General features: G+C 34.3%; 1 protein-coding gene across 2 annotated transcripts in view; it reads left to right on the top strand.

Annotated features, from left to right (window-relative positions):
- The first annotated feature begins 4,551 nt into the window (after nucleotides 1-4,551).
- The window catches only part of LOC100371218 (partitioning defective 3 homolog), an 87,157-nt gene continuing 73,594 nt past the window's right edge, over nucleotides 4,552-18,114 (top strand). For both annotated transcript variants that reach the window (XM_085501485.1, XM_085501481.1), the window contains exon 1: nucleotides 4,552-4,880. In XM_085501485.1, the coding sequence (XP_085357611.1) occupies nucleotides 4,761-4,880 (120 nt within the window). In that variant the 5' untranslated portion in view covers nucleotides 4,552-4,760. The remainder of the gene's footprint in view (nucleotides 4,881-18,114) is intronic.

Raw genomic sequence — 18,114 nt, 5'->3', positions numbered from 1 at the left:
ATATGTTTGATAACCCTTTTAGAATTGTAATAAGCGAGCACGGTTATTATCCGTGTAACCGTGATGGGAGTACAAGAACAACCCTTCGAATTATAGAAATAATGTAAGAAGAATACACAAATTGATGAGGAGAAAGAAGTTTTCCGTGACTCGAGTGTGATATTAATGACGAACATTCGGACGACATATTATGAATGGAAGTCCGGTGACAAATATATATGTAAGATTTCCAGTAAATATAGACCTGTTCGATTGTGTTGTTTCAGCTGGCCAACTTGAAATGTTTTTTATGTGTTCGGTGAGACATCCATGAGACTTCCTCAAGAAATCAATGTTTGCTTTCTGTTGAACGATTCGACACTGTATAAATTGACATCATGGGTCTAAAATAGTTTGTCAGCCCGTATAAAAGGTACTTCACAAAAACAAAACAAAATAAAACACCATTTCCTTTCTTTTACATCCTGTCAAGGCCACACAAGCAAGCTGACAGCCCGAGTGGGCCAGTCCATCGTAGGTATTCCAACTGAGGCTCGATTCCTTCATTCAAGCGTACATGGCCTTCGGCCTCCAAGCATGCACTTTTAAAAGAGCTGGCACATCCCAACACAACCCAGACCAATATTATCACAAAATTGCCATACAATAAAAAACAACAACAATCAATAAAAATGGGTTTGCAATTTGATCGTGATTGTTCATGACAATGTTTGCTGCTAAACAACAATGATACAATTTGCAAAATTATACAGATCTACCAAATTGATTGTTTATTAATGGTAAGCCTTCCTATGACGAGAGTAATGCCGGTATTTGCGTTGAAATTTATAAACATAGTCTACTAGACTCAGGGACTGTGTCTATACTTACCCATTTGTGCCATTTGGTATCACCAGTCCCCGAGTAAGGCCTTTGTTTCTATGAACATCCGGGGAATTAGTACAGTGTATATAACCTGGTTCTGCTAAATTACTGTTCGTGAATTTGTTTCGTACACCTAACCAGCAATATCGTTACCCATAACTCTTATACCGATCAGTTGACGTTATCGATAAGTGTACCCACAATCCTTCTATGCGTATCAGGGTTCGAAAAATCCCAAATTTTATAGTGCTAATTCTGTTTACATGTTTTGTTTACGTTGTAGAATTTGAGGTCAAAGTGAAGTTATACAACGAGGTATTGCTTTGCATGACGGTATATTTGCCGATTTTATTGAATATTCTGTAATCTGTCTGATTTCCTGACCCCCTCGTTTCCAGACCGGGGATAGAGGGACTGTCCTGTACCAAACAAATTCACGACCACTGTAAACCGCACAGTTATCGCCAGGGAGTACAAAGATAACACCTAAAAAGCGTAGTGATATTTTTTGCAAAATGAACAAATGTTCTTCTCATCAGAACCAATTTTCCCAAATCAACCATATTTACAAATCATCTTTCATACAATAGACACCAAAAAGAGAACTAACAAGACTTATGAGAAGAAGATATCCGACACTTCCGCCACGCACGTGTAATCACGGACTAGTAGTGTGCCACCATAATATGTACCTTGACCATTTGGACATTGGGAGAGACAACATTGATATACAACCTGATAAAACAACAAATTAAAACAAGAAATTCACTAGTGTTGTTTTGTTCTATAATACATGTAATGTCAAAGTTTGACAAATTATAAATTTTATAAAAGATTTTGTATCATATTACGGTAGCTACCGCTCCTCAACACAGGACGGACGGTGCGGTATTGATGAGTGATCGGACGACGGTTAACTCATTGACCTGTAAATTAAGTAAGAAAATAATATTGAAGATGAACATCACTTCCTCATAATATGTCCAGTATATAGTAAAGAGAGGGTCGTTTTATACAATGAAGCTGAAAAGATCATTATTCCCGACTTTACAAATCTGACCCCTGAAAAAAAAATCATAAAATTAATGTCAAATAATAATTTAAATTTAACAATTCCTCTGTCACAATATCTGAAATACAGCTCTGTTATTAGACAGCAGCACCTTTTTATATATCTATTATGTGTTCATGGAGTTTATAGTTTTCTTGGGTGTTTCATTTTATTTTATATTTCCGTTCCTAATTTCTAGTCTGTTTTTGGTTGTGCTTTAAACTCTTAGCCATTGTAATTTGGTCAATTTTTATTTGTAATTTTCTTTTGTAACCTTTAACCTCCTCCAGTTGTTATGAATTAATAAATACTAGCTTTCAACATTGACCATGTGAGTATATTTTATAGCGTTGCTCTCAAGCAGAGAATTCACTATATGCATTGCACTATATGTCAGTTGAGATCATCATCACACCACCTCCGGGTTGAATCGGAACGGAAATATGTCCCGAAGAATATGAGAATACTGTATATAAACTTTGTAATGTGGGTGTGGTCGTGTCGAGGACGAATTTCATTCTTATATCGTATATACATAATATCAAGATCCTAGAAAGAATTATTTATCTGTGCCTTTTCGTAAATACCAACAATACCATAACTTTATCCGTCTTATGCAAACTTATAATTCTACAGTATTATCGCAACTCGTCACATTTATTTTGTATGTTTGTACAGAAAATGCTTATTCGAACAGATGTAGTCTGTTGAGTTATTCAACATTTATTGAGAACACACAACATCCTTCGGAAAGGATGAAAAGGGTTACATTTTTTACATTGTCAAATTAACAAAACTCTCGCATAAATTGACTAATTTACTAAGCTAACAACTATACTACACCAAGATATTTACAAACTTTTAATTGTTGTACCATAATTCCTCAAGGGGCCAAAACACTCGCTTACCACGTGCATCTACGAAGTAAGTTGTGATATATACCAACGTGCATATGCCGCAATATACCACAACACAATACAGTAATTATTTGGCGAAAATGGTCTGCGTGAATTCCAAACTTTGTGTTATTTTCATCGTAATAGAGGTCATAGAGGTCATAGAGGTCATTCACGACGGTGTAATCGAGGATTAAAATTTGCATAAAAATGAGAGTAACGTAAATACCAAAAAAAATGTTGATAACGAGCCATGGTAAGGGACTGTGTAATATGAGTTGAGTGGGGATAACAAAAACGATAAACATTTTTTATATATTGTTTTACCAAACTAGTGGGCACTCGATCTAATGAATAGGGGCGAAACAAGTATATGTTTTTGTTTGTTTCAAAGGTGTGCATGTGTTTTGTAAGAAAGGGAGTTTGATGACCAAATATTTTTTTAGCGGAGATCTGTGAGCAATAGTTTAAAATAAAAGTAACAGTTACAGTTACTAGTAACAGTTGTCCTAATAATTGGTAGTCAGGTACAAGTTATATTTAGACGTGGATGTGGTTTCTAAAATATTGGAGTTCAACATCTCACAAAAAGAGTTAAATATAAACTCAACAACTTGAACAATAACATAACGTAATCTTGCAAATATTTTAAAAATTATCTAACTGCGAAATGAAACATTTAAATTGAAACTGGACGTCATTATAAACATGTTTGTATAAATGCAAAACAAATTGTGTTATGTCCTACATATGTGATACAACCAGCTGAACTTTATCGGGTTACCATGGAGACGGTAATACTTTTTTTCGTGCTCAAAAGAATTAATTTAGTAAAATCCCCAGCTCGTTATCAAGCCACCTGGAATAACAACTCTTTAGTTTGTTTACTTCTTGGCTGCTGACATTTGTCAATTTCAAATTTCTCGAAAGAAATTAAAATGGTTATATAGTAAGACAAACACAGTTGCGAAATAATAACGACATGTCTGAATAACATCTAAATAAACAAACTAAAAAAAAAATAGAAAAATATAACCCTCAAAAATCAGTTAAGCTGGAGATACGTGTTGCTGTCTGCAACAACTTTTTTTAATAATTTTGAGAGTGCTATTTGTGTTTGCTTTGTTTATTAAAATGTGTAGTATTATTTTACTTTTCCTCTGAGTACTGTATGGCGAACATGTCATTTTGAAGTACCAGTACTAACCTTCTTGATCACACCTTGATCACACTAACACCTTTCGTATGTAAATGTGAGAAGATCGCATTACACTAAAGGCACGCATGCCAGGCCACTATTCGGAGATGTTCGCAATGTGAATGTGGACGACGCCCTTGCCAGTTTTGTCTTCTTCTAATTCCAGCGACCATGTTTGTTGTACAAGTATAACCGACTTTATGAGTTTACACTTTCTACATGTTTGCCTCTTGGAAGCTGATCTGGGTGCTATTAAAACTGTCCGTGGTAGTTATTGTGTTTGGGATTGTGTTACGGTTTGTTGGTGTCCCATTACATTATGGCTGCGATTGGTTATCTGCAAAAGAACATAGTAAACAAGAACGCCGTGCGATTTTCGCGGCAAATCTGCAAGGACGCTGTATGCAATGTACTAGTAAACACTGATTGTTAGGGGTTTGTGATACGGCAATACGTCTGCTTGTATAACGTGTATTGTCAGTATTGTCGTTTTGAATAGCGAATCTCGGGAAATACCTGAAGATTATACCTTATCGTGTGAGGGCGGGCTAGCGTCGGCATAGGGGCAGCCATCTTTATGTTTGTGTACCAAGTGAGTGGGAAGTCATGACTTAACATATCACTCTTTTTTACGAACTTCCTGTGAGTGAATCAGTAGACCGCAACCACAGTCGCGCACCTTTATGCACCAGGAATACCTATTCGCCGTGGAATTTATGGATTTTGTGTACGATTTGGATAAAAAATCACAATGAAAGTCGTCGTGTGTTTTGGCGCAGTCAAAGTTGTAGTTCCATGCGGGAACGGGGAACTCTACGTGAGAGATTTGATCGAAAAAGCAATCCTACGTTACAAAAAAGCAACTGGCAAGGTGGGTAGTTTTAACAAAGAGTTTCTCCATAGGAATATACTATGATACTGTGTTGAAGGCGGTGATCGCTTACACTCTATAGTGATCATATTACTGTGACTTGTTTACTACTGACCCCCACTGTCTAAGTTGTTGATTTCAATATGGCGACCGTGCCAGAGAAACCAAAATAGTTAGACGCCAGTTTTGTCAGCTGTGTTTAACCCCACGACTACCCGGTATTACTGGTCATTGTAGTAGTTGATACAAGACTACAGCATGCCCGATTGAAGAAAACAACGATCGTCTGTACAGAAACGTGAAACCGTTGTTACACTAAAAATGCAACGCATTATAATTAACGTCTGTCAACACAGCTCTACTATGTGATATGCGTAATTAAATTGCCTGGATGCACTATCCCCTTCAAATTAGATATATTGTTCATCACAGAAACTCACGGATAGTTGTAAAACGGTTATGTTGTGTGTGGCCTAACTCCTCGACCCGATGCACTTATTCACTGCCAGGGCGTTTACTATCCTTTGTTACTTGTAGAATGACTGATAAAAATGCAGTACATTGATGGTACATAGGTAAAGGTCGTACGTTTCCCCTCTTATAATGTGTGGCAAAAGAACAATACTTATCAGTCACAAAAGAAACTACAATCAAGTTAAGTGAGCTTTTACGCACAACACCAGAAGTACAAAATGCAGTATTGATTTTAAGTAAACATAAATCATTGGAATGTCAATTGTTATAACTGTAAACTCCAAACATAGATTCCAACTTTACATGTGTATACAGTTTACAGTTATAATTAATTTATTGGCATATCACTGACTACAACTGGCATTAGTATGTAGTGGATTGCAAAACTGATTTATATTCCATGTTTCTGTATTCATATTATAAATTTAGTTCTGGGCTCTAATCACTAGTGTATTGGGGCATGCATATATTTTTAAAGCAATCTTTTTTTTGATTTGTAGCGATTAATTTAAGTGATTTGTTTTCTTAGTATTTGGGTTTAGGTACAACCATATTGAGATGAATCAATTAAATGTTAATCATAGTTGGAATGGAATGTCATCCATATTTAATTGTTCGATTTGTTTTCTTTTTATGTATGTATATATGTTCTTTTTTCTCCTACATACATTTCTCAGTTGTTTTCTCAAAAGCTCTAGCCTAATTTGCATTTGTTGATCTATAATCTGGTGGATAAAGTTAAAAATGCTACAAATTAAAAAAGAAACTTGAGGGTAACAGCACCCACCCCAAAATACAAACTATGGTTATTTATAGTTTAAAATGCACATGTCGCTGTTTGCTAATTTGTCTAGGAACTTAAAATATTTAATTTCTATTTTCAAATACATTATGTTACTTCTCCAAAATATTTCTAGTGACACAAATATTTCAACGTATTGAGCTCCTAGTGTGCATACATAGAATACCATCTTGTCTGATGTCAGTGGTTGTTCGGTATTTCACCAATTGTTCTATAATCTTTAGTGATGTGTATTTATTTCTGATAAGAGACAAATGCCTTGTACAAAGCCAAAAAAAATTATTAACTGGAGGGGGTATATCACATGTACATTTGTAAATCACAAGAATTCTTCAAAAGAAAATTCCTCAAAAAAAAAAATTCTTAACATTTACAAAAATTCCTTCACGATGTGTTATCCCATTGCTTACTGACTGTGCTGGTTCTGTGATTGTAAGAAATCATATACAAACGCTTAGTATAGAGTAAGAACTACTAGCTCAGACTAACAGTTCAGTATGAAAGAATAGACTTGATATTCATGAATATTCATTTTGGTATGTAATTGCCATTATGTCAAGAATTGTGAGTGCGTCCAGAAACTTTGTTCTTAAGAAAAGAAAAAATTGCGGATGAAAATCTACTACTTCTTATTACTGTAAAGCATGTTGAAAAAGCGGCATACTATTTTAGCGAATTGTGGTAAAATGACGTACTAGCGAATTGTGGTAAAATGACGTACTAGCGAATTGTGGTAAAATGACGTACTAGCAAATTGTGGTAAAATGACGTACTAGCGAATTGTGGTAAAATGACGTACTAGCGAATTGTGGTAAAATGACGTACTAGGGAATTGTGGTAAAATGACGTACTAGCGAATTGTGGTAAAATGACGTACTAGGGAATTGTGGTAAAATGACGTACTAGCGAATTGTGGTAAAATGACGTACTAGCGAATTGTGGTAAAATGACGTACTAGCGAATTGTGGTAAAATGACGTACTAGCGAATTGTGGTAAAATGATGTACTAGCGAATTGTGGTAAAATGACGTACTAGCAAATTGTGGTAAAATGACGTACTAGCGAATTGTGGTAAAATGACGTACTAGCGAATTGTGGTAAAATGACGTACTAGCGAATTGTTGATTTAGCAAATCTTTGTTGATTTCCTGTTTTCACAATACTTGTCTGCCATCTCGCGAAAAAGACATGTTTTACAGTATTCTGCAACTTGCACTTTCTGAATTTGCATTACTGGTACATGTAATACTCATAGAGCTGAAATGTATACCTCCCTGGTGACTGTTAAAAAAGCTGGAAATTTGTGTATTCTTAGTATATTTAAGAAGTCCTTTAGTCTGTGCTACTGTAACATGTAGCTCTTACTATGCATGGACAAAACTATGCCTAGCTGATATGCATACATGTTGACAATTTACCCGGTATATTCCACATCAGAGTGTATTCTGATCACAACTATCATTGAGTGAAATCTATTTATTAATTTAATATTTTACTAACATATTGTTTTTTTATAGTACATACATGTATATACCATAGTTTTTTAGCAGACAGTTGTTTTTAGATTTGTGTAATATGACACATGAATCACTAAAATGCTAAACACTAGGCAATGTATCATATCTCTGACTTTCGAACATGTAACCAATCTCAAATGTCATACACGTACATTACTGTAAACAGCTGTGAGTTCACATGAGATGAATTTTTGAAAATTTTTTGATTAATCACAATATACATACATGCACTGTGGCAGTGGATTGCATTGGTATTTTTATCACGAGGAGTCGCAGTGACTTCCGTTAATTATGTCAGTCTTATGTAATAGTGAACATTCCTAGCTGTGCTTTTCCCCATTACCTTCCATATGTTAATTTATTCATTGGAAAATTTGTTTGTTCGCTTAGGTCTCATTGTTTAACCTGAAGTGTTCATGAGTAGGTGCTACACTGGACACTTTATCATCTCATTACACTGCCTGAGAATAGTCAATATTATTAATATTGTATTTCAACAGTTTACTATGTACATGTGTTGTTACAGGTGTTTCCCCTCTAACAAATGGACATTTCATATCGTTTTTTTAGATTTAAATTTTTCAGTATTTAAAAAAACCAAAAACATGTTCATTGACATTGATTTGATTAACTCTACAACTAATGAAATAACTCAGACATTGCATAAATTAATCTCAAATTGACTCCACATGGATTTGATTAGAAGCACATGTTCAATAGAAATGTATGTAAATAAACAATTCTTGCTTTGACTATGGGCACCTCTGTCAATTACATAAACGCATAGACTACTAATATGGCAAATATGGTACATTGTATTTTCAACACGCCTAATTCTGATATAATGTATTTGCTCTCTCTCTTTAATAAATGCATATAAATCACATCCAATAAAATCAAATTTGTTGTATAGTGAATCATTAAAATATTATTTTGACCATTTACACAAGAGCATAGAGTGCAGTACTATTAATAGAGCAAATACAGATGCAACCAGGAATCCCTTCTTAAAAATGTTAGCATTCCTCGGATAACCCATTTTGTGCTGAGCTTTGAGTTCTTGTATTATATGTATAATTAATGAATAGCCAGCTCAGGATTTCTTGAGTTTAAAATTTCAGACCTTAGCAGTAATCATTGCTATGTTGGCATTGTTTTTAGTTTGATACACATTAAAATTTATGCATAGCAACAAAGATATATCTCTGCCTAGCAACACGTTTTGGTGTCATGATTGGATCTCTCTGTACAGCAATACATCAATGTATTATACCTATATTGTAGGTTTACCATGCAATAACATGCATATCTCCGCAGTGTGACACAATACAGGACAGATCAGAAATGCAAATGCATATCATTGACAGTTTGACTTTCAACACTTTTTTGCAATGTGGAAATATACATGATTTGTGATCATCACCTTAGTAGCCTAAATCTTAGCTTGTGGCTTGGATTGATATAGACTAGATTGATATACATGTAGACTAGATGTTCCCTATTACAGTGAGACTAATGAGAATCAGTCTGGACTCTGGAGGTAGGGTGGGTAGGCTTTTCATACAAGTCAGTCTGCACATGCAAGTTCAAATGGCAATGTACTGAAGTCACAATGTACTGAAGAGACAGATGACACAGAATTCTTAAGTGCCCTCTAGATGAACTGGATTCCATGCTAAGATTACTCCAGCAGTAATATCTTGTGTCTGCCAATGTCAACTCAGAAATATATCGTGGGAATTATACCAGTTTATAATTATTTGTAGTATTTTCATACAGCCACAAACTCATCTATTCATGTTAACAACCAGTCAACTGATCAATATCCATGAAATCAGAAATTAATACAAATATAAAATACAATGACTGAATATATATTATTGTTTTAAATTTTGTATCATAATTGCTTTGATGTTTTTATAACATGGCAATGTACATCTTCTGGATTCTCTGTGCATGGCATAAAGAATTGTTTCTCCACCATGCTGTAGAATGTGCAAGACAGTAAATGAAGAATGTATTTTTTGGGTTAGTGTCATATTTCTAATATATATATAATATTGTGGCCTCTAGAAGACTTTTAATGATTTGTTTTATTTGTGTGGCGGTACTACTAATATTCTGTTAAGTTCATAATTAATATGCATATTTCCTATTAGTTATAGATATCAGTTGATGGGAAATGGATACTTGTTTTTAATAACCAACAAATTTTAATAGATATGTCTAAATATAGCATGGTTATTAAAATATGACATCCAATTGTTGACTGTAAATTTTCTCAACCCATCATGCTAGTGTATGATTTTAAGGAACTGATTTTTATTTTGTAATATTTAAAACAGAAACAAATTATGCAAACAGTGTATTAGGAACTGTTCATGTTTTATCAGTGTGTGATGTCCCGGTTGTAGGAAATGTTCATGAACTGGTCAGTGTTTGACATCTCGGTAGTCAGTGTTCATGTACATGCCATGCTGGTTTCCAAAAAAACAATATTTAAGATTTGTTTTAAGACGAGTGAATGCAGTTATGTGGAGTGCAGTCATCAGTGTATAATGCATCGATATTAACTTCCTTCCCCCATTTCCTTCAATCTGGAATAATAAAATTGAAAGCTTACTTGAGATACAAAGCAAATGCATTGTGACAAGACCTTTGTAATTACAGAGTATGGTGAAAATTGCCAGCCAAGCGTTCTGAATCCAATTTACTCTGATCGGTTGACAATATCGCGCTCACGCACATATCATCTATATAGATTATTCATCTACACGTTCTGGTTGTTAAAATAGGGATTAAATAGAATAATAGTTTGTACTTGAGCTCTGTTGTACATGTATATATCCTCTAAGTTTGATCCCTGGATCATATTTTTAAAATAAGATATACATGTATCCTGTTACACACAATGCACACATACTCACACACCTAGATACTTTGTCTTGATATTGACCAGTGTCCTTACCTTTACACCACCAGACTTTTTCGCATAATATTCTTATTCTTCAATATTTCTTGAAATGAACCCCAATTTTGGAGCCAACAGACAAAATTTGGGTAAATTTTCAGTTTTTTCTCAAAAAAATTGGCTATTTTTGTCTCATTCTTCTGAAGGAAATTGCAGATTATAAATGAGACTATTTGAGATGAAAAGAGGGCACTGGTGGTTAAAAGGTTAATACACAGTGACAGATGAATGTTACATATTATTTTAATATTTAATGGTTTTAATGGTATTTAATGGTTTTATGGTTTATCATCAGGTACTAGTAACTGAATCCAAAGTACTTGCAAGTTTCACAGACTTGTTTAACTTGGATTACATCGAGCAGTTCTCTAGGAATTTTAGACAGCATGGTGGCTAATTTGCATACCATTATGACCTAATTTACGTAATGAATAGATTATTTTGGATCAGTAGTATTCTTAGCATAATAATAACCTTATATTGTTTTCTTGAAAGTTTAAGCACGGTGAAATTGGCATTCTCAAAGATGCCTGGGGAGAAGCTGAACACTGCTATGGTAACATCAATAACCATTATTAGCTTGAATGTTTTTAAAACAAATGTTTCTCTCTGCTACCTCCACTTCTTCATTGATATAGAACAACAACAAATATCTGGAATATGCACATCAGAGTTCTACATAACAGATGTCAATAGTGAATTGGTATATGTACAGTGCAGTGTATGTTTCTAAACAGGCCATTTTATCTTTTGTGTTGGTGTCTGCTTTCAATATTGCTAAATATAAACAAAATATGTTCATTTTATTTTATCAAAATGGTGGTTCAGTCGCTATCACGAATACATGTAGAGACATGTTCAATTTGATTAAAACTTAGCAAAAAAACAAGAAATTTGTGATATGCAAATGGAGGGAGTACCCCTCAACATGCTGGCCCATTGATTCAGTGATAAAAACTTTCTGTTTTTAGATTCTTGCAATTATTCACTAGAGGTTAGAGATATAGCACTGTAGTAGAGTGCAATACCTTGTCATTGATATACTATATTCTGTGAGTTGTTCTCTAGTAAATGCAGCATTGCCTGTTAGTTATGGTATGTCTTGCTATCAAACTCGTCTCTGGATCAATACTATTACACGTCATGGATTACTATCAGTATGTGTCAATTGCTCACATATTTAAACGTTGCTATGAAATGAGATTCCTAAATTCCTGCATATTGAATGAAGACCGTATTGACTTTACTAGTAGCGTATGCACTTAAATAAATTAAATAAAGCTGTGTCTGTGATTAACCTAAGTTGTATTTTAATGATATCGCATACAGTACTGTAAAATGACTAATTTTCACTGGGTTTAAATTTCACTGATTTAGCATTTTGGGCATATTCAATGGGTTTTAAATTCACGGTTTTATCATTTAGATAATGTGTTCTATGCTCAATTTTACATATTCACTTGGTTTTATTAATTTAGCGCATTTTCCAGTCAGTCCTTTTCCCAGTAAATAGAATTTTGGTTTATATGCTGTTATTTTGGAAATGCGCTTCTAATAGAACAAATATTCATCTGTTGGCATTTACTGTGTTATAAGCATTTGTGTGACTGGTAAACAAATAATTAACTTGTTTGATTGTTTGAGTAGCACTTTCCTCAGCAGACTTCTGAAGTCACTATAACCTGCTGTGCTGTGTTCCTTTAACTTTACAATGTTAAGTACAGTGCATACATGTATGGTACTGGTTTATTGAAAACACGCATAAACCAATTGCAATCTACGCTGCATTGTTAATAATATGACTTGATCCCATTTCACCTCTGCCATTTACATAGCCTCATATTATTATTAGAGCAAATGTGTCATATATCTACATCAGCCAGTAGCCAAATCAGCTTCTCAGTCGTCAAAATAATCCACATTGTTCCCGTTTGCTTTGAACAGTGTTTGTTCCTGTTCACATTTTAGGGAGCTCTGTTGTAATTTTGAGCGGTGGAGAACACTGAGCTTAGCAGTTAGATTTAAATATTGTGCAGTGATACAGTATGACAAATAAAATATGAGGCTTGCTGTGCAAATAAATTATATACTATATATGTTATTTTGATACAAATTGTCATCACTGCATGACATGTTCTGGCTATTCAAATTTTATTATTCTAATTCCCTCATGCTATTGTAATAAATATTTCAGGTTTTTCTAGAAAAAATGTAAATATTAAAAATTTGGTTTCTCAGAACATGATACATGACTTCCACTGTATTTAGCATTTTTATACATCGCAGTATTTATAGTGGTATAAAAAGTACTGTATATCTACGTGTATGTGTAAATGGTCACAGAAATGTGGTGTGTGTATGCATGCATTGTATACTGGATCATTAAAATATGACTTATTTTGACCATAGAAAAAAACGCTGTCATTTATTAAAGTGCATGTACTACTAATAGAGCAAATACAGTATTATGGCCATTGACACGCCTTTGTCATTTGCGAAACGCATATGCTACTAATGGAGCAAATACAGTATTATGACCATAGACACGCCTTTGTCATTTGCGTAAATGCATGCGCAACTAATAGAGCAAATATGGTGATTTACATTGATGGTAGATTCTTTGTAAATTCTTTGAATCTATGTTTAGAGCTAACTATACTAACAAAAGTACTTTAAATAAGAAGTTTAATACTTGTATGGTATATAATCCCATCATTTTTCTTTGTGGATCTACAAATGTACAAACACGAGTGATTTTCTGCCAGAGTAGCATCAATCCAAGCAGATTGATACAAAACAATAATGGTAATCACTCATGTCTACAGACGTCAACCTGAGAGAAAATATCAGGGGATTATTCATCTATCGTATGCATATATCTACAATCCAAAATAGTGAATAAGTGCATTGTTAAAATTATTGCTGAAATGACACCTGAATAGCTTGCATATGTTGTAGTTTCATCCAATTTATTTGAACAATTCTGAAAATATTTAACACTAACTTTTTCACCTAATCCATAGGTATCGATGTGTACTGTACTATGCCAAACTGTGTAGATATGTGTGTTAAGTATGTCATGGGGTTATCAGAAATACGGCAATGAAATATCCAACTGGAATGTAAATTTCACGATTTGTTATCTCTCAAACTTAGAGCAAGGTCTATTGTGCATACATGGAACGATGTCCATTGATGCAATTATTGTAATATCTTGACTTTTGTTTATTTCATTGTTTCTCTTTTATTTTCACATTCATTTCAAATATTTTGAGTGAGCAAACCATGGCATATTTTTATGCTGTGAGAAATGTAATAATTAAAGCTGTCTTAAACATGTATGTATTCAAATCTTGTACATGTATGAATACTAGGTATGAATTAGGATATTCTGGTTTCTATTTTAAAGCCCTGTCATTTCTGATATCAAACTTGGAAGCAATAAACCTATAGAATTCACTGGAAACCGAAAGACGAATGCAGATTATTAACAGTGAAGATTATCTTCTGATTGGGTTACAGTACAGTATGTTTACGACACCTTTATAAAACAATAATAGAATCCAAAATGGCAACTATAACTATTTTAGGGCATTTTACTGAGATCAATATTTGGTGACCTTTGACACAAGAGTTTCTCAATTAAACACTGCTGCTTATTGTACAATGGCTTGTCGCATTATGACGTGACAACAAAATAACCTGTTGAAAGTAGAAGGGACAGCAACACTTGATTCCACAAATACAATACAGGTCATTCTTGTGCAGAGTAAACATACGTATGTATAATGTACATGCATCTTGCTGCACAAAGAGATGTTTGTCTGTGTAGCTAGACAAGATACACGCATAGTATACCCTAGATACCAGATTTGTTCTATTAGAAGCGCATCTGGAATAAATATAACATTTTTTTACCATTGATTCACACCTTTACACCCAGTCATCTTTGTTTTGTAATATATTTGACAAACGCGTTAATGCTTCAATGTTCTCCTTATTTGCATGCAAACAGTGCTATCAAGGTTATTGAACTGCTTGCTTTAACACAAGGGTAGCATGGTCATTACACAATGTTAACATAGTGTTAATGTGCATTAGGTAAGCAAGTTTTGAGCTGTACTTACTGTGCATACTAGTGTGCACTACTACTAATAGAGTAAATATGGTAAATGAAATACGTCATTTGCATATACATGCTGTAATGTTATCTATAATTTAATAACAAATGTACGTCATATGTGTGATGTATTTCGTTGTTATATCAATGTAACTTTTTATTGACAACATATATAGGTTATTCAAGGCCCAGGTTATTCATGTTATAAATTGTACAGCACACATGGAAATATACATTAAGAAGGATGTAAGGATTACATGAGCCTCACATTAAGTAGTATTATAACTTTGCTATGTTGATAAATCCTACATTGCTCTACATGTAGTATTGTAGAAAATAAACGGTATTTGCATGTACCGGTACTGTAGTGCATAACGTATAGTATGACATCACATACTGCCAAACTTTGTAATGCTACCTAAAGGTTGTCAGGACCTTTCAGATTTATATATACAGTCCGATAACTGTAGATTGCAGTGAAAATAGTTCATTATGGCAAGCGCATGTGTTTATATGCATGTGTTTATATATACAGTCTGATATAACTGTAGATTGCAGTGAAAATAGTTCATTATGGCAAGCGCATGTGTTTATTCTCAGAATCATTATTCAGTTGCTCAGAAAAAATCGGTTGAAATGAAATGCAATTGCTTCAGCAAAATTAGCATACTAGACACGCATAATAATTATTAATATACCAGTATTTGTAGTCGGTGTTATTTCAGCAGTAGTTCCACTTTCAACACTTTCATTTCAATTTTTGGACTGATGATTCTGAAACAATCCATTTCCTGTGTCCACATCACTTTTGATCTCTGCACATGTATTCATACACTGCCATGATAAAGCAGCTAGTGCCTGTGTAAATGTTAGTAAGGGTCATGGCTCCTTTATTTGTGGTATGGATGTGCTTTTTCCATTGAGCTCTCACCATAGTGTGTTATACACCATGTACTGTACAATAAACAATGAACAAAGACACCATAAATACTACTTCCAAACTAATTGACCTAATTTTCCTAATGATGCAGGTACTGTGGAGATAATTGTCCCATCTGGGTCTCTCAGGACATACAAGTATTGTCAGTATTTTCTTTCAAAGCCTTACATTTATTAGTTTTTTCTATGCTATGTGTCAACTGTGTATGTTTCTGAGATCCCAGCAAAAAATTATATTTACAATGGCAGTAGATTATCATATGTATAGAAAGTTGTACTTTGTATTCTTTGAATCTCTCTCAGTCTATATTGTTCAGTCGTCACAGGAGAGCAATCCAATATTGCCTAATCCTATAATTTATCTGCGTTTATGGACATTCAAGTTTTCGATCAGTATAACTTGTGAACGCTTTACATAACTTTCAGATTTGATTTTTGTCAAAGTTATTTAAATTTGAAAGGGGTTTCAACTAAAGACCACAGGTAATACACAATGTATATTATAACACACCACATCCAGATTCTTTGATGTAATTGGCCCAGACATATGATGTTGCCCCCACAGCCAGTCAATAGGTATATACTGCTGCCCTCATGGCTAGTCAATAGGTATATACTGCTGCCCTCATGGCCAGTCAATAGGTATATACTGCTGCCCCCATGGCCAGTCAATAAGTATATACTGCTGCCCTCTTGGTCAGTCAATAGGTATATGCTGCTGCCCTAATGGCTAGTCAATAGGTATATACTGCTGCCCTCTTGGTCAGTCAATAGGTATATGCTGCTGCCCTAATGGCTAGTCAATAGGTATATACTGCTGCCCTCATGGCCAGTCAATAGGTATATACTGCTGCCCTCATTGCCAGTCAATAGGTATATACTGCTGCCCTCATGGCCAGTTAATAGGTATATACTGCTGCCCTTATGGCCAGTCCATAAGTATTTACTGCTGCCCTCATGGCTAGTCAATAGGTTTATACTGATGTTCTCTTGGCCAGTCAATAAGTGTATACTGCTGCCCTCATGGCCAGTCAATAGGTATATACTGCTGCCCTTATGGCCAGTCCATAAGTATTTACTGCTGCCCTCATGGCTAGTCAATAGGTTTATACTGATGTTCTCTTGGCCAGTCAATAAGCATATACTGCTGCCCTCATGGCCAGTCAATAGGTATATACTGCTGCCCTTATGGCCAGTCCATAAGTATTTACTGCTGCCCTCATGGCTAGTCAATAGGTATATACTGCTGCCCTCATGGCCAGTCAATAGGTATATATTGATGTCTTCTTGGCCAGTCAATTATTTGGTTAACTGTACTTCACTCCTACAAAGTTGGGCAATCCATGGAAATTGTGTCTCATGTAACTAAAAGGGTTATCATTCAGGGTATTGATCTAAGATAAATATATTAAAATTTAGCTATATTCAAGTGCCAGTTACCACACATTAGTGTGGTATTTAACCCATTTAAACATTTAAATTCTACCTTTGTAAGCTAACGGTAATAAATTTTAATACTTTTGAATTTTATACAAGTACAAATGTAGGTAAAATTGAAAATTAATTTTTCACACATTTGTTCCAATACTGGTTTATATGTAGCTTATTCAAATAGTTTTTACCATCTAATCCACATCACTATTAACAAAGAATACCATATATGGTATGTACAGTGTATGTTCCAAATATCACCTTAAATGAACTGCTGAAATGTAAGTGTCAGGTGTCACCTTTCAGCCATCTTTTTTTTTTGTTTATTGAAGAGTTAAAAGTCCTTTGGATTTCACACTGCTGAGTGCATGCCAGTGATTCCATGATTGGAAGATTGATTTTATAAGCATTTGTAAGAATCTTTGGTGATGTTTTTCATCCATGTGTATAAGTTAAAAAATGGATTTCTCATTAAATGAACATTACATAAGCTGGGCAGATAAATAAAAGATTGTACTTTTCAACAACAAAAGTCAGCGTAATGCTGCATGCCCATTACTGCATAGAGAGGAAATATATCAATCTTCTCATGAGATTGAAACTATCAGCATTCTTGGTTGCCTAGCAACTTGTGAGGACGAAACTTACACATGTACATGTATACAGTGTTCTACTTGTCCATGTAGCATAACGCAAAGTTTGATCCAAAGATACATTCAACAATTTAACCCTGTGCTGTCTTTCGCTAGTATAGCTCGTTTCGAATCAGTTTTCTACCTTATTTATGGTCAGTTTTATATCTTTCTGCTTCATACAGTACTTGATGTACATACATGTATATATGTAAACTAATAACAAGTTGTTGCCTTGATCACAAACTGTAAAACATGTTTGTTTTTTATGGACAAAGCCTTGAACATTGTAGTCATTATCAGTCTGCCTTGTGAGCTGATATTGTGATTGGATACACTCATGGTAAC

Source organism: Saccoglossus kowalevskii, chromosome 7 (genome assembly GCF_978046115.1).
Source record: "Saccoglossus kowalevskii chromosome 7, keSacKowa6.1, whole genome shotgun sequence".
NCBI classification, from domain to species: Eukaryota; Metazoa; Hemichordata; class Enteropneusta; family Harrimaniidae; genus Saccoglossus; species Saccoglossus kowalevskii.
This window is presented reverse-complemented; position numbering and strand designations above follow the sequence as displayed.